The 27341-nt window shown below is 39.9% G+C and overlaps 1 protein-coding gene across 1 annotated transcript; it reads right to left on the bottom strand.

Moving 5' to 3' along the window:
- Window positions 1-1880: 1880 nt before the first annotated feature.
- On the bottom strand, window positions 1881-25549 carry LOC117509991 (cell division cycle protein 20 homolog B-like). The gene is made up of 9 exons (XM_034169600.1): window positions 25544-25549; window positions 22434-22695; window positions 14705-14821; window positions 10388-10614; window positions 10173-10267; window positions 5184-5412; window positions 3308-3433; window positions 2706-2832; window positions 1881-1978 (listed from the first exon to the last, which is right to left on the bottom strand). Exons 1-9 carry the CDS (start codon window positions 25547-25549, stop codon window positions 1881-1883), a joined length of 1287 nt encoding a protein of 428 aa, XP_034025491.1.
- Window positions 25550-27341: the final 1792 nt, after the last annotated feature.

Here is a 27341-nt window from a genome sequence, read left to right as displayed (position 1 = left end):
GGCGGGTGTGGCTGGCTGCCAACAGCAGCAGCTGTTGAGATCTCTGGTCCTGCATGTCACAGCTGTAGAACACATACCGTGTTTTGATGGACATGACCTTACAACTGTCCACTGTGATGCACGTGTGTGTCCTTGCTGTCATCATGTGGAAATACATAAAACATAGATCACTTCTGCGATAGGCTGGAGCACGCGTTGACAGGTGGACATCATGTCAACATCATTTGGACATGCAGCAGGCAATCTGAATGTCACGCCTGTCTGACAGGACATGCGTGTCCTGAGAGCGGCGCGCCACAGGACTATGACAAGCCAATAGTGCAACAAATACTCCACTTTCAGTCACGTGTCACCAAAAATATGCCGTAACGAACGCTGTTTTGTCAGTTATTACGGCCCTTTTTTTCACAGTAATTAAAGATAATGAAAACTTCCTCTTCTATACATCGTCTAAGTTCTCTCTTTTTTCTAAATACGTTTATCTCCTTGTTGATTTTAGGCATTTTACGCTCCTGTTATAACACAGTGATTGTAGTGTGTGGTAAAGTTTCCATGTGTTAATCAGTGCTTTTGTAAATAGCAGGTTTGAATCCCGTGAGTGGCATTTATTTTTTATTTAACCAGGGTTATTTAACTGCAGGGTTCTGTATTGGGCCCCCTTTTATTTATTATTAATATCAGCCCAGTGATTTCTACTAATTATACACCAATATCTAATCTGTCAGTGTCCGGTGATTGTAGTGACTATTTATATACTGGGCTAGACATAATAAAACATAATGAGTGCACACTGCGTCATTCATGTCATTTCATGACTGTACGTCATGAAATGTATATGACCATGGGTCATATACAGAGGCACAGAAGGATCATACTTGTATTGTCTGCTCGATAAGAGGGATTAAATATTGGACATTGTGGTGTTTTCTTTTTTTGTGGTGTGTAGATTTTTTTCTTTTATTTATTTTCTCCATAGCAGCGGTGAGATGTGGTTCCACACGTTCCAGCTGTTTTTTTTTATTTCATTTCCTCCACAGCAGTGGCGCGATGTGGTTCCACACATTCCAGCTGTTATTTTGTTGTTGTTGTTGTTGTTTTTCTCCACAGCAGTGGCGCAATGTGGTTCCACATGTTCCAGCTATTTTTTTATTTTTATTTTATTTTCTCTACAGCAGTGGCGCAATTTCAGGGTTCGCTCATTCGGGCTCTTTCGCCATGATTTGTTAGATTACTAGTTACCTTATTGGTTACATTACTTATTAGTTACAAGTTGTTGGCAGCTCCTAATAAAGTAACTGCATAAAGCTGCTAATTAAGTAACTGTATAAAGTAACTAACAAAGTAACTAACAAAGTAACTTTTCAAAGTAACTGTGGCAATACTGGGTATAAATTGAAAAGCAAAGTAAACCTTGCTATAATTGGCTGCTGTTGTTAAAACTGTTTGGACGTTCAAGGTGTAAAAAAAAAGGGTAACGCATAAAACAACGCTCAGTATATTTCAATTAGCACAGCAACATCACCTTATTAATTACACAAAATTCACTTAGAATAAATAAACAGTAACAAGCCGTATGTGGCTCAATTTTGTTTTATTGCTGCCAACAGGCTTTTGAATTCCACACTGATATAATGTAAAATCTGTATTTCTGAAGCATATAACAACCAATGAAACATCACAAAAACTGAAACTTGTACAGCGTCTTTGACACAGAAAGCCTGTGTTGCATGTTCTCATGGTATGCTGTGGTTAGTTCAGGTTTAAACAGGAAACTTGCATTCTGTGCAATGCGACCAAAATATATGTGAGTCCACATCTCACACAGACACCAACCATGATCAGTCACGTAGTGCTGCGGGGGGAACGACATGTTGAGACAATTACATGTCCCAGATGTGAAGGCTCTGGTCAGCTCCTGCAGAGAAAATCTGAGTGCAACCTGGATTTAAGTCCACATGCAGAACTCGATTCAAATGACCTGAAAACAAAAAATGACCTTTAACATCAGATTTATTGTGTTTGTCGTGCATTGGACAAGTCGGCATGAATACAAGAACAATCCAAAGTTACTAAAGCAGCCCTTAAAATCAAGTCACAAAGTGCAAAAAGATGGAATGGTATTTTTGCTTTGCAGTTTTTTTTTTGTTTTTTGTTTTTTTTGTATAATAAAAACAAAAATGTGTGTGAAATATTTCGCACACAAGAGTATAAACATGAAAGAATTTTATTATTAATTAATGACTAACTCTGTTATATCAATATGGGTCGACCAGTGCAGTGAGGTTATGCTGTTAGTAACAGGCAAAAACATCACCGTGTTGATCCAGCCCAGTCTCACATTTTTTTTTTTTCGTGCTCCCTTGACGAAATGAGTCAAATTTTCATGACGGAGCTGTTTTTAACTCACTATTCCTAACCCTACTCCCACCCCAAACCCTAACCTTAACCATAACCAAATCTTACTCCTCCCCCCCACCCTAACCATAACCACCCCTGACCCCCCCCCCCCCCGCTTCACTTTTAATTTCATGCAGCCATCACAGAATGAATGAGAATGAATTTGTGCTGCCGTGACGAACATTAGGTGATTTTTGTCACAATATCACGAACCAATAGATTAATGTATATTTTGTGTTGCTGAAGCACGACTTGCCGTGAGACCAGGTTGGTTGATCAGAGTGCAAATGTCTTTCAGGCGGTCTAACCTGACAGCTGATAGTTTAGGCTGAGAGAACCATCAGTCTGAACCACCCAGCAGGAGACATAGTGATGAGGGAGGCCATGACCTGTGACCAAACATCTCTTGGATTCCGCCCACTTTAGGGAACAGATCTGCAGATAGAGTCGATCAACATTTTATTCAGCAATATGTCCTGTCAGATACACAGATTAGCCATCACACTGTAACCATCTGGCTAATATTATGTAGATCCCCCTTTTGCCATGAAAACACCCCTGAACTGTTGAGGCATGCACTCCACTAGACCTGTGAAGGTGTGTCGTGGTATCTGGTACCAAGACATTAGCAGCACACAAGAACTGCAGTTTTGGAGATACGCTTGCTCAGTTGTCCATTTTGCCCTTGTCAAAGTCCCTCAAATCTTTGTGTGACCCCATTTTTCCTGCTTCAGAAACATCAACTTCAATGACTAAATGATAAATTGCTCCTGTCCCACACACTGACAGGTACCAGTGTAACAAAATAAGAATTGTTACTCACTTCATCTGTCAGTGGTCACAAAGTTACAGCAGATTGGTGAATATTCAAAGAAAATAAATAAATAAATAAAGCGTGAGTGTGTTACACCTGTGAGTTTGTGTTGACAGACGCTACACAAGTCCCTGACTCCGTGTCCCAGATTCTCAACTGTCCGTCTCTCCATCCCCCTCCTGTGGCGATCATCTTTGTTTGCCACGGACACCATCCTATTGCCTACACACACACACACACACACACACACACACACACACACACACACACACAAAGTATACACCCAGGCACATAGTCATCAGCTTGCTCTCTGCTTATTTTCATCTCCACAAAAGCATCAACCTTTTAGCAGCAGTTCTCAATATTGTGATTGTGCAGTGTATCCAGAAAGTATTCACAGTGCTTCACTTTTTCCACATTTTGTGATGTTACAGCCTTATTCCAAAATGGATGATATTAATTTTGTTTCCTGAAAATTTGAAAAACAACACCGCATAACGTCAATGTGAAAAGTTTTTTTTTTTGTTTTGTTTTGTTTTTAGATTTTTGCAAATTTATTAAAAATATAAAACTAAGAAATCACATGTACATAAGTATTCACGGTCTTTGCTCAAATTTAGCTCAGGTGCATCCTATTTCCACTGATCATCCTTGAGATGTTTCTACAGCTTAACTGGAGTCCACCTGGGGTAAATTCAGTTGATTGGACATGATTTGGAAAGACACACACCTGTCTACATATAAGGTCCCACAGTTGACAGTGCATGTCAGAGCACAAACCAAGCATGAAGTCAAAGGAATTGTTTGTAGACCTCTGAGACAGGATTGTCTCGATACACAAATCTGAAGAAGGGTACAGAAACATTTCTGTTGCTTTGAAGGTCCCAATGAGCACAGTGGCTTCCATCATCTGTAAATGGAAGAAGGTCAGATCCACCAGGACTCTTCCTAGAGCTGGTCATCTGTCTAAAATGATTTATTGGGGAGAAGGACCTTAGTCAGTGAGGTGACCAAGAATCTGATGATCATTCTGTCAGAGCTCATTCATCTATGGAGAGGGGTGAACCTTCCACAAGGACAACCATCTCTGCAGCAATCCACCAATCAGGCCTTTATGGTAGAGTGGCCAGACGGAAGCCACTCCTTAGTAAAAGGCACGTGGAGTTTGCCAAAAGGCACCTGAAGAACTCTCAGACCATGAGAAACAAAATTCTCTGGTCTGATTGAACTCTCTGGTGTGAATGCCAGGTGTCATGTTTGGAGGAAACCAGGCACCATCTCTACAGTGAAGCATGGTGGTGGCAGCATCATGCTGTGGTGACATTTTTCACTAGCAGGAACTGGGAGACTAGTCAGGATTGAGGGAAAGATGAATACAGCAATGTACAGAGACATCCTGGATGAAAACCTGCTCCAGAGCGCTCTTGAAATCAGAGCACTCTGGAGCGACGGTTCATCTTTCAGCAGGACAATGACCCTAAACACACAGCCAAGATATCAAAGGAGTGGCTTCAGGACAACTCTGTGAATGTCCTTGAGTGGCCCAGACCTGAATCTGATTCAACATCTCTGGAGAGATCTGAAAATGGCTGTGTACTGATGCTCCCCATCCAACCTGATGGAGCTTGAGAGGTGCTGCAAAGAGGAATGGGCAAAACTGCCCAAAGATAGATGTGCCAAGCTTGTGGCATCATATTCAAGAATACTTGAGGGTGTGAATTGTTACGTACATGTGATTTCTTAGTGTTTTTTATTTTTAATAAATTTGCAAAAAAAAAAAACAAAAAAAAAAAAAAAACCTTTTTCATGTTGTCATTATGGGTGTTGTGAGTAGAATGTTGAAGGGAAAAAAATTAATTTACTGCATTTTGGAATAAGGCTGTAACATAACAAAATGTGGAAAAAGTGAAGCACTGTGAATACTTTCTGGATGCACTGTATCAAGACATTAGCCACATTAACATGCACAGACCTTTACAGCACTGGGCTGTTCCATTGTAGTGAGTGGCTGCCGTGACCTCGACAGCCCTGTGATATCACTATCCCATATATAAAGGACACCATCTGTGGAACCGCTGGCCAGCTGGTCATCTCCTGGCGACCACTGCAAGCTGCACAGTGCCCCTTGCTGGACAGCCGTGCCTACAAGATGTGCTGGAGCTCGTGGATCATGGTGATGGATACGCCCAAGTATAGAACCACTGTCAGAATGTGAAACCATATACAAAGCAGTTTTCTGAGTACTTAAGCCTATATTATTCTCTCTTTAGTGAAATTTATTACAGGGATCATGCTGTACATATCTTTTCAACATTTAGAGTGTTTACACATCTACCTTGTTTGATTCATATTTTGTGAGAAGTGTGAAACATTTCCTGGACCACAGTCCAGACGCAAACTAATCTCAAGTTTGTACCGTTTGAACAGGCAGCTGTTGGAGTGCCAACATGTAGACTTGGGTCATGTCCTTGTCCTTCCACAAGACATTTCATTTGTTTCGTCCTAGTCCACCTGTTGTACATGGGTAAGTAGTGTCCAGCCTTACAGTACAAAATCTGTGGATAAGCACCAGTACCAATCGGCCTCAGGGTCAGTATGGGACTTGCTAATTCACAAGGTTTAATGCCTAATGCCCTTCCTGACACAACTCCAGTTGCACAAGAAGATTGAAGCACAAGTGGTCTTTGAGCCCTAGACTTTCTTACTGAGATGCAAGGATGCTGACCGCCCTGCCACCATGTTGCCAGAAACACAATCCAGACCAAACAGCCAACAGTTACTCAAATGAAAAAGAAGTGGAGGTAAATAGACTGCATTTATATAGCACTTTTCTATCTGAATCAGAAACTCAATGCACTTTACAATGAAGCCTCACATTCACCCATTTACACAAGTACACTCATACACCAATATCAGGCTGCTGCCATACAAGGCGCTCACTACACACCGGGAGCAACTAGGGGATTAAGGACCTTGCCCAAGGGCCCGTAGTGATTTTCCGGTTGGGCTGGGGTTTGAACCGAGGATCATCTGGTCTCAAGCCCAACGCTTAACCACTAGACCATCACCTCCCCCAAGTGTGGTCTCAGTCTGGGTCAAATTGTACAATGTAACATCATATGTGTGGATGATTTTGACTTTTCAACCAATTACAGAAAGTTCACAATTTTTACACAACATGGTGTTTTAATTTAGTAAATTTGAACTAGTCTGAGGTATTACACATGAAGTAATTACTACTGGTAGCCATACTATGAAAATACTATTCTAATCCAATTATATTTTTTCCAAAAATCTGACTGGTTAATCATGTGAGATTTCAGACCATGAAACATTGCGTGGATGGTGGCAAAATATTAAAACCGTTTCACATTTGATGTGTAACTCTGCGCCCTAACCGTGTTGCTGCGCAGGTATCAATAATGGCGCTGTCAGCTGAGAGCAATAGAAACTAGTGCAGTGACAACGATGCCGAAATGTGTTGATTTAATGGATTTAACTGGATTGACTGATGGATTTACTGTGGATTTAACTCAATTCGACCCATTGAGATATCCCATAATCCCATGCGGGCCAGAGAGTTGCTGCAGTCATAACAACATAGAGCCGTTTTACCAATGCATCGCCAGTAAAACTCAATTTGCGACCGAAAATTCCTGCATGGACGTCCGCAGATCATCAGACACAAAGGGTTATTCCCTAATTACAACAGCAACAAAGCACACTGAAATCAGCTTGCATACATTTTTCTATACTGATTCACACACTCTTAGAATGTGACAAACCAAATCCAGATGCCTGTCTCTCTACTTTTGCTTCTGTTGTTGTTGTGTTGCAAGTGCAAGGAAGTGTAGCCCATGTGGGTGAAGATTATAGGACATGTGTATGTCTCAGAATAGATCTTTGATGTGATTTGAATCCAGTGCAAAATAAACATTAAGATGATGCTGCCCTTAAAAAAGAAATGTTCTCTGTTCTTCCTGTGCGTGTCAATTTAAATAGCCAGGAGCTGCTGGTGGCCATGCCCCTTTCCAAAGTGATGGCGGGTCTGTTTTCCAGTGTTGGGGAAAGTAGCTTTGGAAAGTTACTTCAGTAGTTAATCTATACAGTTATATTTTACAGTTACTTCTTACATTTACTTCATTAGCAGCTGCGGACACCTTGTCAGCAGCTGCTGAATGTAATTAATAAAGTTACTCATAATCTAATTTGGTTATTTTTAAGATTTAGTACTCAGAAAAGTAACTATTAGTTACTTTGCTGATTAGTTACTTTTCTGATTGCTCAATCTTACGAGTAACCAAGTTAGATTACTCGTTACCTTATTAGTTACATTACTTATTAGTTGCAAGTTTTCTGCAGATTCTAATAAAGTAATTGCATAAAGCTGCTAATGAAGTAACTGCATAAAGGAACTGTATAAAGCAACTAAAAAAGTAACTTGTCAAAGTTACTTTCCACAACACTGCTGTTTTCACACTGAACTTTTCCTGAAAGTTCGACATGTACAGGCAGAATTGTGGAACTTTGAAGCCATACAGCAAAGTAAACAACACTGCACAACAACCATGCAAATGGTCGATTAAAATCTGATTTTGCACAATATGACTCAGTAACAGCAGCAGTGTAATAGCTCATACTTTAACAGACTAATGTGAATTTGTCTCAGAAATTCTGTACATCCATGATCGAACAGTAAATTACATGGTGTGAGAAGTAAATCTGATCTGTATGACGGCTCCAAACCGTGCTTTTATTTTTTATTTTTAGCTCTGTTCTTGTTTACTTTTTGGAGCTGTGAGGTGAAAAAGACACTAACATCTGTTAAATATTTACATGATTTAAAGCACCAATTTGTAGGATTTAGTGTCATCTAGTGGTGAGGCTGCAGACTACATTATGCCGTCACTAGTCATGATTTTGTTTTCCTTCAAGGCGTCACTTCTTTGGTGATGGGGATTCACGCTCAGTTGGTTTCTCTTGTGATAAGCAATATGTATGACCATCCATTTCACAAAAATAAGGGTTCTCAAGTCGTAACCAGTAGATGGTTTCCAGTGAATGGCCTCTGACTCCTTTTCTTTTTTATCTTCTGTCTTCCAGCTTAGAACCCGTCACACATAACAAGAATGAGCAGGAACCAAGCAGAATCAGCCGAAACTGGAAAAAACACAAACTTTGAGGCGCATTCTGGAGGGACAGACAGTCAGACAGCCGTGCATGACTCCCGTACAACCATGTAGAATGTGGGCAGATCCGGTCCAGAATGAGTCGTGCACACCCACATGGCTGCAGCCCAATCGTTGTTGGACAACTGTACGTAAACACAGACTGCTATCAGACTGCACCAAGATCATAAATAAAGTGCTCAGTCTGTCGGATGGATGCAAAGTGCTGTCATTCACTCACTCACTGAATCGCTCGTCGACTCACTCCCTTGCGCACACTGACATCTGAGTAGGACATTGCGCCGCAAGGATGGATATGTGTGTCACACACATGACGGACTGTCAGCACTGTGCTCATGGACGCAGCACGGCGAGGACGATGTGTTGAACACACGGAGTGCACAGAGGGGCTGTGTGCCGCGCTGTCTGGTTGGATCATCAGCACGTGCCACACCACAGGACGGTGCCAAATATATTTATGTTGTGTTGGATGAGGCATTTGTGGGCCAATGTTGTCAGCACACGGCAGAGCCGGGACAAGAGGGACTTAACCACAGGTTGCAGTGCCTGGCCGGTGTCTGCCCTGCCCTGTCACACACACACCTGGGGCCATAACAAAGGTGAGTTCACATGTTTATTTATGGTGTCATGGGCTGGCGAAACAGTTCCATCATCATTCCGCTGACAGAGTTCGATGATAAACATGTCATAATGTGTGTATTACGGGGGTGGGGGGACATCCAGTTTAGCTGTGTTGCGGGCGCTGCGCCGAGCCGCTGACGCGCACAATGACGCATTGACTCACAGTGAGAGACGGTGCTTTTGTTTGATTGCGCAATGTCTGCGTCCACGTTACATGATGGATCCATGCCAAATACAAGTTGCATAACAACATTTCCTTTGCGCTCCATGAACAGGATCCAGCGGAGGTGCACGTACATGGCACAAGTGGGATATGCAGCAGGATTTGATGTGCCCGATCCATTTTGACCGAGATCAGCTTGTTCCACTGTATGACGGCATACGAATATGTAAATTGCAGTGAGATTGCGCTCAGACTGCGCATTGACTGCCATTCGATGGGTGTCCCACCTGGACTGTACCACAAGTGTTTTGTCCATGTGCAAAACATTCAACGCAGCTGTGTGAATGAGCCCGCCCATGTCGACTGCTCTGAGACTGCTGTCTGACGTTTTCAAACTGCACCTCGACACTTTTTAGATGTGGGTCGATTCATCATTTGGACACTATTTGGCTCCGTTTTTGCTATGTGTGACGGGGTCTAAGCTACAAAATGCAGTGATGGAGTAGGGGAAGTGTACACTGAAAAAAGAGCATGTTTGAGCCAACTTAAAAAAGTGTTACAATTTGTAAAAATGTGAATGAATTAAGTTGTTTGAACTTAAGTTTGTAAGTTAGAGTTGATTTAACTTTCAAACTTAAGTTCAAACAACACTTTTTTTTAAGTTGGTTCAAACATGCTTTTTTTCAGTGTACCTATTTTTGGACAGGTCCTGAACCTTGATCATCAGCCATTCTCAACTCCACTATCACAGACTATCAGATTAGACTATCTATTATTATTATTATTATATATTATATATTATATAATATATATATATATATATATATATTATATTATATATTATGTATTATATTATATTATATATTATTACTATTAGACTATCACATTACTGTGATGTTACTTTGATGTCATGATGATGTAATGGCCTTCACCTAAGCATGTCCATTTTGGGCGATGCATGCAGACACACACACACAGACTGTTGTACCTGCTGAGTAACTGCTGTTTCCAAGAAAGCACTCTGACCACAGACATATGTGATGGCAGACACCTCATATTTCGCTTGTGTTCCACATCCCACAACTAAACAGTCAAATACACAGAAACCATTAAAGTCTTGTGAAAGCCACACTGACTGCTGCACAGCCCCTCACAGCTTGCATGACTCAATTTGCTATGCACTTTATCCTTCAAAGCGTTTACCTGTATCTCCCCTTGTCTCGTCCCAATACAGAGCGCTGTGCCATCTCTGCACCAGCAGAGAGACGAGATTGTCTGACTGTGAGGATATGGCCGGCCCAATTGCGTCTTGGACAGATGTGGGTATATTTGTCCTGCAAGAGTGTGTGTTTCTGAACTCCAAAGGTAAACAGAAGAACCCAGAGCTAATGCAATCATACCATTACAACTGCAGTCGAGAAGATTCGCATCTGAAAAAAGAAGAGAAGGGTCAGGAAAGACAAACTACAGGAGCGACTGTGCTGATTTCACATGCATAATAAGTCTAATCTGAAATGTTCTCGGGCAGCACGATGGATTAGCAGTTAGCACTGTCCTCACCGACAGATGATCTCTGGTGTGTTGTTTGTGAGGGTTTTCCTTCTGGATACACCAGCTTCATCCCTCTTCCACAGACATGGTTAGGTGAATTTGTGATTCTAAATTGATGGTAGGTGTGAGTGAGAGTGTGAATGAGTTTGTCTGTCTACATGTGTTCAGAATAATAGTAATGCTATGTGACTAAAAAGATTAATACAGGTTTTGAGTATATTTCTTATTGTTAGATGGGAAACAAGGTGCCAGTAGATTCAGTAGATTCTCACAAATCCAACAAGACCAAGCATTCATGATATGCACACTCTTAAGGCTACGAAATTGGGCTATTAGTAAAAAAAAGTAGAAAAGGGGGTGTTCACAATAATAGTAGTGTGGCATTCAGTCAGTGAGTTCGGCAATTTTGTGGAACAAACAGGTATGAATCAGGTGTCCCCTATGTAAGGATGAAGCCAGCACCTGTTGAACACGTTTTTCTCTTTGAAAGCCCGAGGATAATAGGACGTTCAAGACATTGTTCAGAAGAACAGCGTAGTTTGATCAAAACGTTGATTGGAGAGGGGAAAACTTATACGCAGGTGCAAAAAATTAGAGGCTGTTCATCTACAATGATCTCCAATGCTTTAAAATGGACAAAAAAACAGAGACGCATGGAAGAAAATGGAAAACAACCATCAAAATGGACAGAAGAATACCCAGAATAGCAAAGGCTCACCCATTGATCAGCTCCAGGATGATCAAAGACAGTCTGGAGTTACCTGTAAGTGCTGTGACAGTTAGAAGAAGCCTGTGTGAAGCTAATTTATTTGCAAGAATCCCCCGCAAAGTCCCTCTGTTAAATAAAAGACGTGCAGAAGAGGTTACAATTTGCCAAAGAACACATCAACTGGACTAAAGAGAAATGGAGGAATATTTTGTGGACTGATGAGAGTAAAATTGTTCTTTTTGGGTCCAAGGGCCACGGACAGTTTGTGAGACGACCCCCAAACTCTGAATTCAAGCCACAGTTCACAGTGAAGACAGTGAAGCATGGTGGTGCAAGCATCATGATATGGGCATGTTTCTCCTACTATGGTGTTGGGCCTATATATCGCATACCAGGTATCATGGATGAGTTTGGATATGTCAAAATACTTGAAGAGGTCATGTTTCCTTATGCTGAAGAGGACATGCCCTTGAAATGGGTGTTTCAACAAGACAATGACCCCAAGCACACTAGTAAACGAGCAAAATCTTGGTTCCAAACCAACAAAATTAATGCCTCGCAGATGTGACGAAATCATGAAAAACTGTGGTTATGCAAATAAATACTAGTTTAGTGATTCACAGGATTGCTAAAAAAGCAGTTTGAACATAATAGTTTTGAGTTTGTAGCATCAACAGCAGATGCTACTATTATTGTGAACACCCCCTTTCTACTTTTTTTTACTAATAGCCCAATTTCATAGCCTTAAGAGTGTGCATATCATGAATGCTTGGTCTTGTTGGATTTGTGAGAATCTACTGAATCTACTGGTACCTTGTTTCCCATGTAACAATAAGAAATACACTCAAAACCTGGATTAATCTTTTTAGTCACATAGCACTACTATTATTCTGAACACTACTGCATATGATACAAGTAAATTGCCCATAAGGGTAAGGGACACAGCTGTAAGTTGATTTTTGACTGTCAACTCATCTTATTTTCACCAAAAGTTAACTTCTCAAATGAATAAACAGTCGAGACCTTTCCGCACATTTCAGCAGCATTTGTCACCATCTAGCGAGCAGTGTGCACATTTCAGAGCTTATGTACATTTCCTACTTAAACCAAAATTCAATTAAAACAACAACAAAAAGCATTTATAAATGTCAGAAATACATAATTAATATGTATATGTCGCATGTGAAGCTCTTCAGCATCTCACCATGTCATTTAGGTCAGTCAGACTTTTTTGAGTAAGTGCTTCAGGGGAGCATTAGCATGGCTAAAATCTTTCAGGTTCTGGCGGCGATCCACCCCCCGAGACCCCCGCCTTTTTAAGCATTTTTCTTTTTTTGCCTTTCAGGTCCGGGGGAGCTCCACCCCCAGACCCCCTAATGACAGCCCTCTTAACCCCCTACCACTTTAAGTATTTTTTAAATGTAGAAGCAAATTAAAATTCAAAGTTTTCAGCTAGTTGACAGTAGGGCTGTACAATATGGCCAAATTATCATATATCAATATTGTCATATCAATTTGATATACAATATGACTATGATTTCACACAGTGAAAATTAAACATTCTTAAACAAACAGTAGTAATGCCATGCTCATTTTGCACTCATCATAAGGATACACTGCCCTCCAAAAGTATTGGAACACTTGGAATTTCACACATTTTAATTTGGTTATGCCATTTTAAATACAAGAAATGCAAAAATAAATAAATAAAAATAAAAATAAAGAATTAAAATTTCTAAAATTATCTTCTTCAAACTCAAACTGAAAGCAAATCTCTAAAACTTGATAAAACCTGTAATCAGTTTTATTGCCAGTTTTCTTCAGACAAGTCAGGGGATGGAAACATCAACATTTCCAAGTCACTGAATATGTCTTGGACTTTATTTACATCACTTATGAAGAAATACAAAAGTTTCTTTCACCAAAATATCAAATCTAGGCTTTCATCTGAAATATACTTTCTGTCAAATTGTAGCTGAACTTTCAGGTCTTCATTTTAAGAAAGGAATTGTTCAGCATTTGACATTTCCTGTTTCACTGTTGACTCAAAATGTGGCACTTCCTGTTTCAGTGTGAACTTGCCACTGAGTTCCCATGAGATTCCATGGGATCTCATCTGTCAATCCAGGAAGTGTCGATCAAGGAAGTGTTTGACATTTGACATTTCCTGTTTCACTGTGGACTCAAAATTTGGCACTTCCTGTTTGGGACTCCCTGTACCATGAGTGAGCTTCACACCGCTGCATGGCGCTTCGCTTGTATTATTTTTATCTCTTTTTTTTTTGGCAGGCAGGCAGGCAGATTTTTGACTTCCCAGTATTAATTCAATTTATTTTCAATTTCTTTCATTTATATAGTGCCAAATCACAACAAAGCTGCCTCAAGGCGCTTCACACAAGCAAGGTCTAACCTTACCAACCCCTAGGGCAAGCACACAGGTGACAGTGGTAAGGAAAAACTCCATCTGATTATTTGAGGAAGAAACCTCAAGCAGACCAGACTGAAAGGGGTGACCCGCTGCTTGGGCCATGCTACAAACACACTTGACAATACAAATATACAGTAAATTTTGGGAGTCCATGCTTGTGTACAGGATGGGAGGCTTGCAGAAGAAGACACCCACTCCTACTTCTGGATGGAGCCGCACCTCAAACAGAGAGAGAGAAAAAAACATAATCAGGCCACAGAAAGACAACAAATAAGGTAGAATATGTCAACATTAAGCAACAAGAAAACGAGAAGAAATACTAAGGTGATCGCCGGCAACTAGCCCTAAGCTTCACTAAAAGACCCAGACTTTAGTTGAAGTTAATTTTAATGTATAAACGTTTCAACTTTGAGAGTTTTACAGTTCTTGTTTTAGGATGTGGAAGGTTTTTTTCAATTTCTTCTTTGCTGATATGACATCTCTAATTTCAGTGGCCTCAAATGATGCATTTCTGATGAGATTCCAACTTGTTTAATATGAGATAATTGTTGTCCTGAGATTATCTTTCTCAAGTGTCTTGTGCCGCTGTTGGTTTGTGGCAAATTAAGGAAAAACAAAATTGAAAATCAGCCTTTTTTTTTTACCTGAATCAGTACACATGGGGTCCAAGCCAGTTAGACTGTGATTGTGTTTGCATTCTAAACCAATACTGCACTGATTAAATTTATTATTGCCCCATGCAAAAACATTAACCACACAGCTTTGAAAAATAGAGTCCAAAGTGAAAATGTCAAAGTTTATCTTTGACGTTTTTTTTTAAATCATCACTCACAGTAGTCATTCAGCAGTGCTGGTGCAGCTAGCTTCATCACGGACCTGCCGTGTTGACTTGATGAAGATTTGTTCAGGACAGCAAATGGCTCTCGATCATTTGAGTTATCTTTAGTGCCTGCAATAGAACACACACACTACAATGGTATACAGTCAAATTAAAACACAGTTATTCATCAGTTTGCTAAAATACCCTTGATTTTTGTTTGTTGTATTAGGGCCCTGTCCCACTGGGGAGAGGATTAATTGCGCATGAATTGAGGATACAAATTACGGGCGTTCCTTGTCGTCCGCAACAAAAATGGCCAAAAATGACAAATGTCCCATTATCACGGCTGTATAACGCATGTAGTGAGGGAACGGATCAGACGCATTGCAATTATCATTTCGGGTGTATTATGATGCATTGCACACGTGTTGCGCGTGCACGGCACCTGCATTGTGGTCATAAATGAAGCACACTCCAGCCGTCGGCATCACTATTCACACCAACAATACAGGCTCTGGAGCATTTGCTGGACTTGGATAAGTTGATTGGAGTAAAGATGCAGTGACCAGGGCGAGTGGTGACGTCAGCGGATCGCATCAGAGCGCAGCTCGTCTGAACGATTATGACAATAAGTTAAATCTGTTATAAACATAGGAATAAATACTGTAACAGATGCAGACAAGAAGGAAAAACACGCAACTGTTTTATCAAGCCTTGACAATGTAAACAAGTCAAATAATTACCTTTTTAGATGGCTCAAAATGCTTTATGCAGCTGGGCCGTTCGCATGTGCACGTGCGCGCGCGAACGGCCCAGCTGCAGCGTCCTCTGTGATGCAGGAGGTGATTAGAGCCATTTTCAACAGGCATTTTCCAGAATAAAATGATTAATCCGCCACAAAATAATAATTTTATATAGGCAGCGTCCAGCGCAGAGTGTGTGGCGGCCAGTAGAACAAAGAACGGCGTCCAGCTGTGAACACAGCGCATCTGATTTGTGGAGGATGCAAATCAGACGTAATAAAAAATGCTTTATTCATGGCCAATATATATGCAGTTGCTACAACTTATTTTAGTTTGTGATGTGGACATGATGGGCACATAAAATATCCATTTTACACACTGTCCCAGTCCACTGCCAAGCTGCAAATCCCTGTCAGTTGCGGATATCAGCAGATGACGGAGAATATACAGCGCATAGATTGAGTATGTATTGAGTATGTATGGAGTATGTAAGGCAGATGTTTCCGCAGCCAAAATTTTGTGCAGCTCAAAAATCCCAGTAATGGAAAAACGTGCCTCTGCGGATAATTGTGGACGTGTGCGGGTGTCGGCCGATTCATACAAGCATGTTTCATGCATATTGCGGATGTTAAGGGAATATGAGCCAATTCTGTGCACAATCCATACGCAAATCCTCCTAAACGCCAGTGGGACAGGGCCCTTAGACCAAGCAGGAGCATGTTCATGCACCGTGCTTCCTTTGCAGAGTTGTGATGTATCACACAAACTGTCTGTGTGTGGTCCACCGGTTATACATGGAGACATTTATGCTTAAAGAAACAAGCACAAAATAAGTTAATTATGCCTGATGTTTACAATTAATTAATTTTTTTCTTTATTCTGTAAAGTCTCTATCTGTGCCGGAACAGCATTCTAGAACAGCAGTCTGTCAAGCACAATCAGCAAACGCCAAGGTTTCAAACTCACAAAATATATACTATCAGTACCTGCTAACATTCCTCTTGACCTTGACAAGTCATTTTGCATGTGCAAACCTAAACTATTTACATGTTTCTATCCTGAATTTTGTGCACACAGATGGACAAACCCCATATTGTATATTTATTTAATGCAAACATCTAAATGGGCAATATGCACTATTTTGTGCATTTTACAGATGCTGTCCTCATTGCACTGTGTTAGTTACTCAGCGTGGAGGTGCATTTGTGTGTGCAATGGTGTTTGCACATGGTGTTACACCTCTGGTCTGTTTGTGGGTGTGTAAAAATAAAAGCACCTGTTTAGGGAAGAATGCAGAAAAGACCAAATGTTCTGGCTCAGTTTTAGCCTTCTACACAGCTCACCACAATATAGAAAAAGAGAAGTGTCGTTTGTGTACACGGATGTATGCATACATATAACTTCAATCATTGACAAACTGTGGAGAGCTCACATTTGTTGTTTGGTATGCTTATGCATTCTGGATCAAGGATGAACACCGCCGAACAGAACATTGATAGGAGTAACTACAGATATTAGCTAACAACACTGAACAATGGACATTGATAATTACATTCTGGGCTCACACGCCAATCCAGCAGGAGGCGGTAAATCATCTATATATTAAAAGTTAAGTGGCATCTGTGTATGTTGTATGAGTGTGTGTGATTTTATTTTGTAAGTTTAATGTAAGTAGATAAAATAATTGTAATATGTTAAAAATACATGGATGACACAAGAAAGTGAAAACAGTTATTTCCATTGTGGTCCATTTAAACATCAAATGACAAAATAGAAGTAATAATAAAACAACATATTAATAATAATAATAATAATAATAATAATAATAATAATAATAATAATAATAATAATAATAATAGTGTGTATATGATAACAAGAACCTGATAATAACAACCTGTTGAAGTAATGAGGTCAGTGGACAAAGGTGTCTGGCAATAAAGTTGAATGGTGCAACACTACTGCAAACTGTATATATTACAGACTCATTACACATAAACTATTGAGTATTCTTTTACTTTAATTTTGGTAATTGCAGCCTACAGTACCAAAAATATAAAATGCATATCTCAAACTATCAGAATATTTCAAAAGATCACTGATTAAGTTCACTGATTAACATCACTTTGAGCAGATGGAGTCAGTTAATCAGTGACATCACCTGGTGGAGTGGGGTGGCTGCAAAGAAAACCTGCACTCTCTCTGCCCTTTCAGGAATCACTTGAATATCCCTGGTCTATGGGGTCACTCAGGTACAGTAATACCATAGTCAGCAAACCAGTTACTAGTCATTTTGGTGCTGTGGGCAGATGCCAAGTCCTGCTGAAAAAGAAAATTGACATCTCTTTAAAGCCTGTCAGCAGATGGAAACATGAAGTGCTCTAAAAACTTTGGACTTAATAAAACACAATGGACCAACAGTAGCAGATAACATAGTACCCCAAAACAAACACTGGCTGTGGAAGTGTTACAGTTTACTTCAAGTGGTGTAAATTCTGTGCCTCTCCACTCTCTTCCAGACTCTGTAACCTTGATTTCCAAATGAAATGCAAACCTTACTTTCCTTTGAAAAGAGAACTTTGGATAACTTAGCAACAGTCCAGTTCTTTTTCTCTTTAGTCCAGCTGTTTCTGACATCGTCTCTTGATCAGGTGTGGCAAGACTCAAGGAATGCCACACTAGTTGGCCATGTGCTGGACACACATGTGCATGGTGGCTCTTGATGCACTGACTCCAGCCTCAGTCCACTCCTTGTGAACCTCTCCCAAGTTCTTGAATGGACTTTGCTGGACAATTTCTGCCAGGCTCCACTCATCCCTGTTGCATGTGCCATGATTTTATAGCACACCTTTCCCTTCCAGTCAACTTTCCGTGAATATTGTCAACAATGACCTTCTGTGGCTTACCCCAACCCCCCGCTTTGTTTGTTTGTTTGTTTTTTTGGAGCTGTAGTGTTGTGTGTTGGGGGGGTGTGGCTGGACATTTTGGTGTTCTTTTCTTTTCTTTGCTCTCCAGGTGGTATGAAAACTGATTTGTCTGTGGAGAAGGTGCTGGCTGAAGAGTCCTTCACCCTCATCAGTGTTATGTGCAGCACCTGTGGATGGTGCTCAGGTGCAGCCTTGGAGACTTTCGGCTGGAGCGGATGATGAGATGGCGTTCTGCATTTAAGCTGTGTGTGATTCAGGCGGAATTGCCGGGAACTCGACCTTGTGATGTTCGTTTGTGAGACGCTGAGGACCGCGCCTGGGTTTGACACATCGTGCCTGTGAAGGAAGAAGGGTGAGGGACACATGCTGTCAGCACACATCTGAGGTGATTAATTGTTTGACTAATTGTTGATAGTAACTTGGTATTTTGTTACGCAGTAGATTTGAATTGTGATGAGAATTGTGCAGCTCGCTTCTCACTGCCGTGGCGTGCGGAGTGGTAATCATCCACCTGCTGTGAGAAGCTGCTCATTTACATAAAGCTTAAATACAGACCTGAATGTGTTGCTGATAGTGTGTGCCTTTTGAAGGATATTGGTTGTAGCTGCTGACTTACCTCACCTTTTCTATCCTTCGCAGAGAGTCGGTTTGTCGTGTCCACCTGGGGGGTGTTTGGCGGTAAAGTGAGTCCAGAAGCGCCGGGCTTCGATCCTTTTAGGCGCTGGAGAGCGTGCCAGCCTTCACTCCACCAGACTGACGCATCTTTTGTTCATACACTTTGTTATGCACCAGAGGGTGGAAAAAATAAATTGTTTTGTTATTGGAACCGCTTTCTGGTTATTTTAGCGCTGGGTTCCTTCAGACGCACGTCCGCTCCTCAACCCGCGTCGACACATAACACTGTAGACTGTAATTATTTAAATTCAAATAATGCTTGGAAATATTTTACTTTATATGCAATGAGTCTAGAAGATATATGATTTTCACCCTCTGATGTATCTGACAAAAAATACTGAACTTTTTCACAATATTCAAATTTTTTGAGATGTACCTGTATTTTCTAAAACCTTGTTGGGAATATTACTTGTGTTAATATCTCCACATAATTACGTTTTGGACAAGACTGGTCAAAACTCAAGGTCAAGGAAATCATAGCGCAAAAATATGTTTATCATATCTCAAAAATTCATATTGATTAGTAACATATTTGTGATCAGTTGGTATAAGTGCCTTCCATATTGAAGTCACAAAAAAGTCACAATATTAAAACATATATAGTTTTAAAAAATACTTTCTGCACATGGTAGGCATCAGCCTACTCTGATACCTTTTAATTTAATTTAAAAAGGCCATTTTTTTTTTAGCATGATGGTGTTTTTTAAGGTGCATCATTTAAAATCTTGCTTTCTGTACAGAATTTTCTGAAACTTCTGATTTACTGAATTGACATTTGGAATTTTCAGATTTGGTCTATTGCTCACAAAACAAATGAACAAAAATAAATAAATCATCAAATATTACAACTGTTAAAAACACAGCGGTGCTTTGGAGGTTTGTGCAGCAACTCCCTTATCTTATTAATATGGTTTCTTGGGTTGCAAGAAACAGGCGGCAGACACCCCCCTCCAGAATGGAGTGAATTTTGCGGTCTTAAAGACAATATCATACTGATTTACTACAGAGTGAGTGGCTACAGTAATAACAGTTAAATAAGTGAACTCTCTCAGCAGCTTAATTAAATGGAGTTCATATTTTATCTTTCTTTCTATATTTTAGTTCAGTTGGATTTGTAACTTGTGGCATGTGTATAAGTCTGTGAGTTATGGTTTTGACTTCTGGTTGTCACTTGATTTAGATTCGATTTTCATTTAATTTTTGAGTTACTTATACAGAACAGAGGATCATGGGTTGGGGAGGAGGGAGGGCGTTATGGGTAGTTATGGGGTTCTGTTCGGTTCCTGTTATATACTTTTTTTTAAAAACTATTTTTGTACCTTAAGTCGGTGACCTGCATTTGAAAATAAAAATTATTTTTAAAAAAAGATGGTTTCTCAGGGAAAGGCAATGCTTTACTCAGCTTCTAAAAAGCGGTGCAAAAAAAAAAAAAAAAAAAACTGAGAAGCACTGGTGTAGATTAAGCAGCATTATGAATTTTAGTAAGAAAACTATCAAGTTAATACCAGCCTGATTTGTGCTTCCTTTCCCTTGTACATCTCTGCTCCACAGCCATCCCTGCAACAAAATAACCAACTCCTTTAACTTTTGCACATTTTAAAGAACTTTCCCAATCAAACTGTTAAAATGAGCTCTCAATAAAAGTCAGCATTAACAGTGACTGCAGTTTATCTGAGTTTGTGATACAGATTTTTTTTTTTTAAAAACTTCCTGATAAGATATGGACCATTTTGATCAAAATTCTGCAACTGATATAATATGTAATATTATTTTAGATTAAGTTCAGCTGTTAAAGAGTATTGCATATTTATTTTAAAGCACTTTTATTAAAGGCATTTTCCACACTTCGAGTCATAATGCAAACAAAGTGTAGAAGAACATCCAGTGAAATAATTTTTCATGTTTTACCTTGTGAATTTGTGTTTACATTTAATATTTGTTATATTAGCAGCATGCAAAGAAAAAAGAAAGCTGATGGAGGGAACCTGAAGCCTTTTTAACCATCACCACTGTGTTTGTATTGTGGCCTGTTTACAAAGTTAACAACAGTGGCACCAGTTCTACACACCTGTTCTGGTGCATTTGCTGTGTCAGACCATCCTGTCACAGTGATGCTGTGCCGTGATGTTGATGTTGCATTATCATAGTGGGACACACCCCTCACCTCCGCCAGTTTCTCTGATGGCAAGACAGAAAACGGAACAAAGTTCACCTTAAGCGAATTGTGCTGGAAATAATCAGCCATCACCACTGTACTTTGAGAGATGTTAATTTTAAAGAAAACTGAATAAATAAGACTAAATCACTAAAATGTTGCTACTATAGTAGTAATAATAATAATGCATTTATTAATGCAATTTATGTTGTAACCATGACTAAATTAAAAATATATTTGAGTTGCTTGGATATGAATTGCATTTAATAATAAAAACAAATTACAAAAATCAAAAACTTTTATCTTTGAACTAGAAAGATATATTTTGTTCTTATGACATGTTAGGGCAGATCGTGCATATTATATAATGGCTGAGTAGATCCTTATCATTTGATTGGTGCATTGTGTGTCACATGACATGGATTATTCTTCCCATTTGTGTTGTGTTGCATTTAGTGTGCACATTTGGTTCCATACATTTTGTACCATTGCACGCTGCAAACCCTACCCACGCACACACGAATGGGGGTGGCGTTTAGCTAAACATAGCGGAGTTTGTTTGGCTGACAGATGATTGAAGGTGCTAATTCTTCTAACGCAAAAAAATCATCCACGACTCTATAAGCCATCTGGAGGCATGAAGAGCTGTTAGGATGAAAACCTGGACAAATTGCTGACATGATTTTTCACTGGATTGAGGAAATACACAGTCTTTTTTTTTTTTGGAAGGACGTCTGTTTTTCCAAGATGTCTGAGAACAATGTTGGACTGTTAAGCACCAGTGACGAACACCAAAATATAAGTCCCTTTTCTGTTGTTTATAAATTAATATAATATCAAATGACAAGGATCTATTTTAGCCGTTATATAAAACAAATAATGAATGTTTTTACATTCTTTCTGTGTAACAAAGATTTGATTTGGTGAAAGCTGGAATGTTCCATCTTTCACATCATGAAATATTCATACCATTGAACTCATAAACATTCATTATTTGTATATTATAATATGAGGAATTAATGCATGACTTTGAAAACTGCATGTCATTGCATATAGAGTGAAGTGTGAAACCTATGGAGAATGTTGCAGGGGCACAAGTATGAACGTGTAAATTAGAACATCATCAAATATGAGCTGTTACTTAAAAAAAAACCTTTAAAAGTGTCAGAATTAAAAGAAAAATCTGATAAATAACATGAAATATATAGGCCTTTAGGTGACTGCTATTATTGATCAGTTATTGCTTGAATAACTGTTGTGAATTCTGTGCTCGTGTTTTAAAATATGACCTTGTATTTTCTCCTGGCTGGGCCTCAGGATGGTTTCTTGACGTTTTGATGGAGAATCCAAATCCAGCCTCTGACAGACCGTGTCAAATTCAAAACCTGTCTCACACTGCCCCCAGGTGGACAGAGGAGTGCTCGCAGCCGGTCCCTGGCTGCTGCCCCGCCTGCGGATCCGCCTCCTAAAGCGTGTGTAAGTCACATGGTGCACGTCCCTTTGTGTCTGACAAAAGAGAGAGAGAGAGAGAGCGAGAGAGAGAGAGAGAGAGAGAGAGAACAGGAAAACCACCTCGATTGTCTCAAAATACTAAAAAAGTCACAGATTTTACTTTTATGATCAAACTCCAACAATGTGCCTCAAACAGCACAGAAAAAATGTTCTAATTCAAACTTTCACAGCAAAAGTATTTTAGTAACACCACCCTTGACGCATGCCCGTATATAGAGGGGGTTCTGCTGATTTTTATCTGATCTGGATATCAACGTTATGTACGAGGGTAGGCTGAAAAGTTCTAAGGCTCCCCATGAAGGAGTAATGCATTAACTGCATTATAGTGAGCCTTAGAACTTTTCAGCCTACCCTCGTATTTTCTTTTCATTGATAATAAGCAACAAGCACTAACTGTTACACAGCCATTATCAAACACCCTCAAGTTTCAATTTCCTCTGCCAGAATAATCCCTTAAGTGATAAGGGGAAACTGCTAGATAAACTTTTCCCATGGGGGTTGAGAATTTTTGCTCCCTGGTCCCTATCCTCCTCTGATATCAAACAGATTAGTAGGCTTGTAAATACCTATGTAGACACACAATTACACTTGTCTGGTTTGTAAAAACATGTTTGTATATATAAGCTGAGAAATAAAGGGAGTTTCTCCTTCCTGTTGCAAATACTGTAAAGGTGCAAATATTCGCGTGGGATTTATTATGCGAATTTCACAAGTTAAACAAGGTCGCCAAATTAAATACCGCTATTTTAATACATAACGTACATATACGTAGATATTCATAATGTAAACGCGAATATTAATACCGCTAAATACGAGGTCTGTTAGAAAACTATCCGACCTTTTTATTTTTTGCAAAAGCTATATGGATTTGAATCATGTGCACTTGCATCAGCCAAGCTTGAACCTTCGTGCGCATGCGTGAGTTTTTTCACGCCTGTCGGGTGCGTCATTCACAACCAACAGGCAGGTATAAAGTTTGCATTAATGTTATCTTGGTTCTTCCTGGGTGGTTCTTATGGCAACTGATCCAATCCCAAACATGGACTATTTGTATATAAAAATGTATTTCCTAAAATGATACATTTTGGGTTTCAAATTAAATTTATGTAGCATTTTACCCCTCGAAATCCTCAAAAAGCTTCTGCTTCGGGGGGGCTTTGCCCCCACAAGAGCGTTGCCCCTCGATCCCACCGGGGGCCCTGCGGCCCACTGGACCCCCAACTCAAGGATTTAAACCCCCCCTTTCACATTCCTATATACGGCCCTGTTGACATAACTGCATATTATACAAATAATGAATGTTTATGAGTTAATGGTACGAATATTTCACGAGGTGAAAGCTGGAACAAAACATTCAACAAGGCGAAGGTGAAGCCGAGTTGAATGGTTTGTTCCAGCTTTCACTGAATTAAATATTCGTTCCATTGAAAGAATGTAAAAACATTCATAATTTGGTTTATATAACAGCTAAAATAGATCCCTGTCATTTGATATTTTATTAATTTTTATACCATGGTCAGTGAGAATTCCATGTCTGACTGGCGTGCATTATTTTCGTGTATACGCACACGTAGTTCGGTGAGTTAATTCACTGTAATATCACTCCGCTCTGATCATCACCATAGCAACGCGCAAATCAGTTGGCGCAGATCAGCTGTGTTTTGACAGGTGAATGACAAAAACGTGATAAAGCATGGATTTCCAAGTGAATTTTTAAAATTTTTGGCCAAAATAAAACGTTTGCACTTCGCAGAGTAACACCACTCCGCTTCACGTGGTGGTGTTTTAGACTCCGCGTTGTGCATTCAAACCGTATAATGCACGGTTTCGAGTTGTTTAATCCTTACATAAACAGCAGAAAAGGGACTTACATTTTGGTGTTCCACTGCTGCTAAGGTCAAAATTGTGACGTGTAGTCCAGTGATGCTGTGCACCGACTTCGGACTTCAATACAAAAAGACTATGTGTAGTTTCTCATTCCAGCCAGTCATTCAGACACCAGAATCCAGAACATGCAGAATAATTTACTGCAGTGTACAGCTCAGCTCATCTGACCAAAGTCACTGTCCTCAGAAGAATTCCAGTGTTTAAAATAAAAATTATGTATTAAAAATGATTATGATTGACTTATGATTCCCAGATTGACTTAGAATGTTGGTTAAAAGCTGCATTCCTTGTTAAGGAGAGGGGAGCATGCTTTGCTCTGGGACCATCCACCCCCCCCCCCCCCCCCCCACCAATGGAAGCTACATCCGCCCCGGTTCATTTACCATTTTACTAAAAACATTCACATTCAATTTTCCCCAAGTTCATGTTTTCTATTTTATCCAATAATGCGTGTTCAGAATGTTGATTGGCACACCCAACCCAACTAGCACCACGGAATGTAACTACAACATTGCTGGGAGGCTGCAATCTGTTTGCTCCAAAAGGAACATTGTGTCCATGTTGCTACCATGTGGACACAATGTTACTTGTAGTTATGTTCCATGCTAGCTAGGAACCAAGTTACAACTGTCAACCACCACCTCCTCTCCAAAGCTAGTTTGATTGATTGATTAATTTTATTTCAGAAATTCAATTTAAGTACATAATAAAATTGTAAATACATTAAAAATACATGGAGGATGACACAAGAAAGTGAAAACATTTATTTCATCTGCTCAGCGTGCTGCTCTCATTGGAGCGACATCTCTACTATTTTGGCATTGTGGGATAGCTCACCCAAAGATTGAGCTCACCGGACTACTTTTGCCTGACCAAGTTTCTGGTTGTTTGCAAAATGACACTGAATTTGCCCACATGAGAAGATGCTGTTAGATGAGTGTGAGTACTGAATTACGATCATTTAGGCGTAAAAACACATAAGATACACAAGTTCGCAGAAATATATCACAATTATCTGGGAACTACTTTTTGCGCAGGAATTCATCAAGCACATTGGCCGCGGGCGAATACAAACACAGAATATCCAGAAACTGGATAGTTATTCGGCCAAAACGAGAGGATCCACTTTTAGCTTGCGATAAGCTAAGCTAGTGGCATGCGTGAGAGTATGCATCTGCCCCTGCAGAAATGGCTAACAGATCTGGGACTGCAAAAAAAACAAAAAAAAAAACATTGTCCATGTTCACACGCTGTGTACAATATTACAGAGCCTGCCTAGGGACATGGAAGTTAATTTTTTTTGGCCCAAATTATTGCATTCCCTCTCAATATTATTGCATCCATATTTCCAGCCTGGCAACACACAGGTTCGTTGAATCGTTTGGATAGATTGCACATCATGGATAACCACAACTTGATTAAGTTTTACTTTAACCTGGGGCTCAAATACAATAATATACTGGAGGCTTTGTCTGTGAGACATAATGTGATTATGTGCATGAAGACTCTGAAGCATATTTTAAAGAAAAACGGTCTGTTTCAGCAGAGATATGATGCACTAGAAGATGCCATGTGCTTTATTCTGGGGGAACTCCGAGGCTCTGGAATCCTGCATTCGCCCTATTGACGTTTCAAATCCCGCAAAACTTCGAAGAGGTCGCCGCACTGTGAGATCTCAGTAACATTGAGAACTGCACTGAGACGCTCTGATCACGCTGCACTTTAACCGCTGCACACAGACAACACCATTAACATCGCAACATAAAACTATTTTTATATTGTGCCTAAAACTCTCATGAATATATTCTCTGGGTTTGTAGATGTTGTTATTGTGTTTGTTTTATGTAAACATGCGAGAATCACAGGCTGTCTCTCCGTTATTTTCAGTGGGAGCTGCTGTGAGCTACACTCGCTTCCTGATCATGTTGTTCTGGGGGAAAGTGAAGTTTGCTCTTTAACGTCTTGATTATTGTCCTTTACAACACTGTTTGCCCATGCAAGGGATTATGGGATACGACAATAGGGTGAATGGCTAGTTACAGGTGTTGCTACTTACTATCATTTTGTGCTCTGATAGGCATCCAGGGTTTTCATGTATCCCATAATCCTTTGCGCGCCAGAGAGTCGCTGCAGTCAAAACAACATAGAGAATCCACGTGATGACAATTGTAAATGAATATTATACTACAAAAATGTATTTTTGATGCTTTTCATCACGTTAATAAGAGACTGCATGCATGATACCCTGAAAACTTGCTAAAACAAATATAATGAATAATCCGTGTCTGCTATGTTTAATCTGCGTGGAGTTTAATAAACGCAAACCGAATTTCAGACATATTATATATATTAGTCTGGAACAAAGAGGACAAACAGTGTTGTAAAGGACAATAATCAAGACGTTAAAGAGCAAACTTCACTTTCCCCCAGAACAGCATGATCAGGAAGCGAGTGTAGCTCACAGCAGCTCCCATTGAAAATAACGGAGAGACAGCCTGTGATTCTCGCATGTTTACATAAAACAAATGCAATAACAACATCTATAAACCCAGAGAATATATTCATGAGAGTTTTGGGCACAATATAAAAATAGTTTTATGTTGCAATGTTAATGGTGTTGTCCATGTGCAGCGGTTAAAGTGCAGCGTGATCAGAGCGTCTCAATGCAGTTCTCAATGTTACTGAGATCTCGCAGCGCAGCGAACTCTCTGAGGTTTTGTGGGATTTGAAACCTAAAAAGGGCAGATGAGCTT

The sequence above is a fragment of the Thalassophryne amazonica genome, chromosome 5 (assembly GCF_902500255.1).
Source record: "Thalassophryne amazonica chromosome 5, fThaAma1.1, whole genome shotgun sequence".
Lineage (NCBI taxonomy): Eukaryota > Metazoa > Chordata > Actinopteri > Batrachoidiformes > Batrachoididae > Thalassophryne > Thalassophryne amazonica.
Note: the sequence above shows the minus strand (reverse complement) of the source record. Positions and strands in the feature narration are given on the sequence as shown.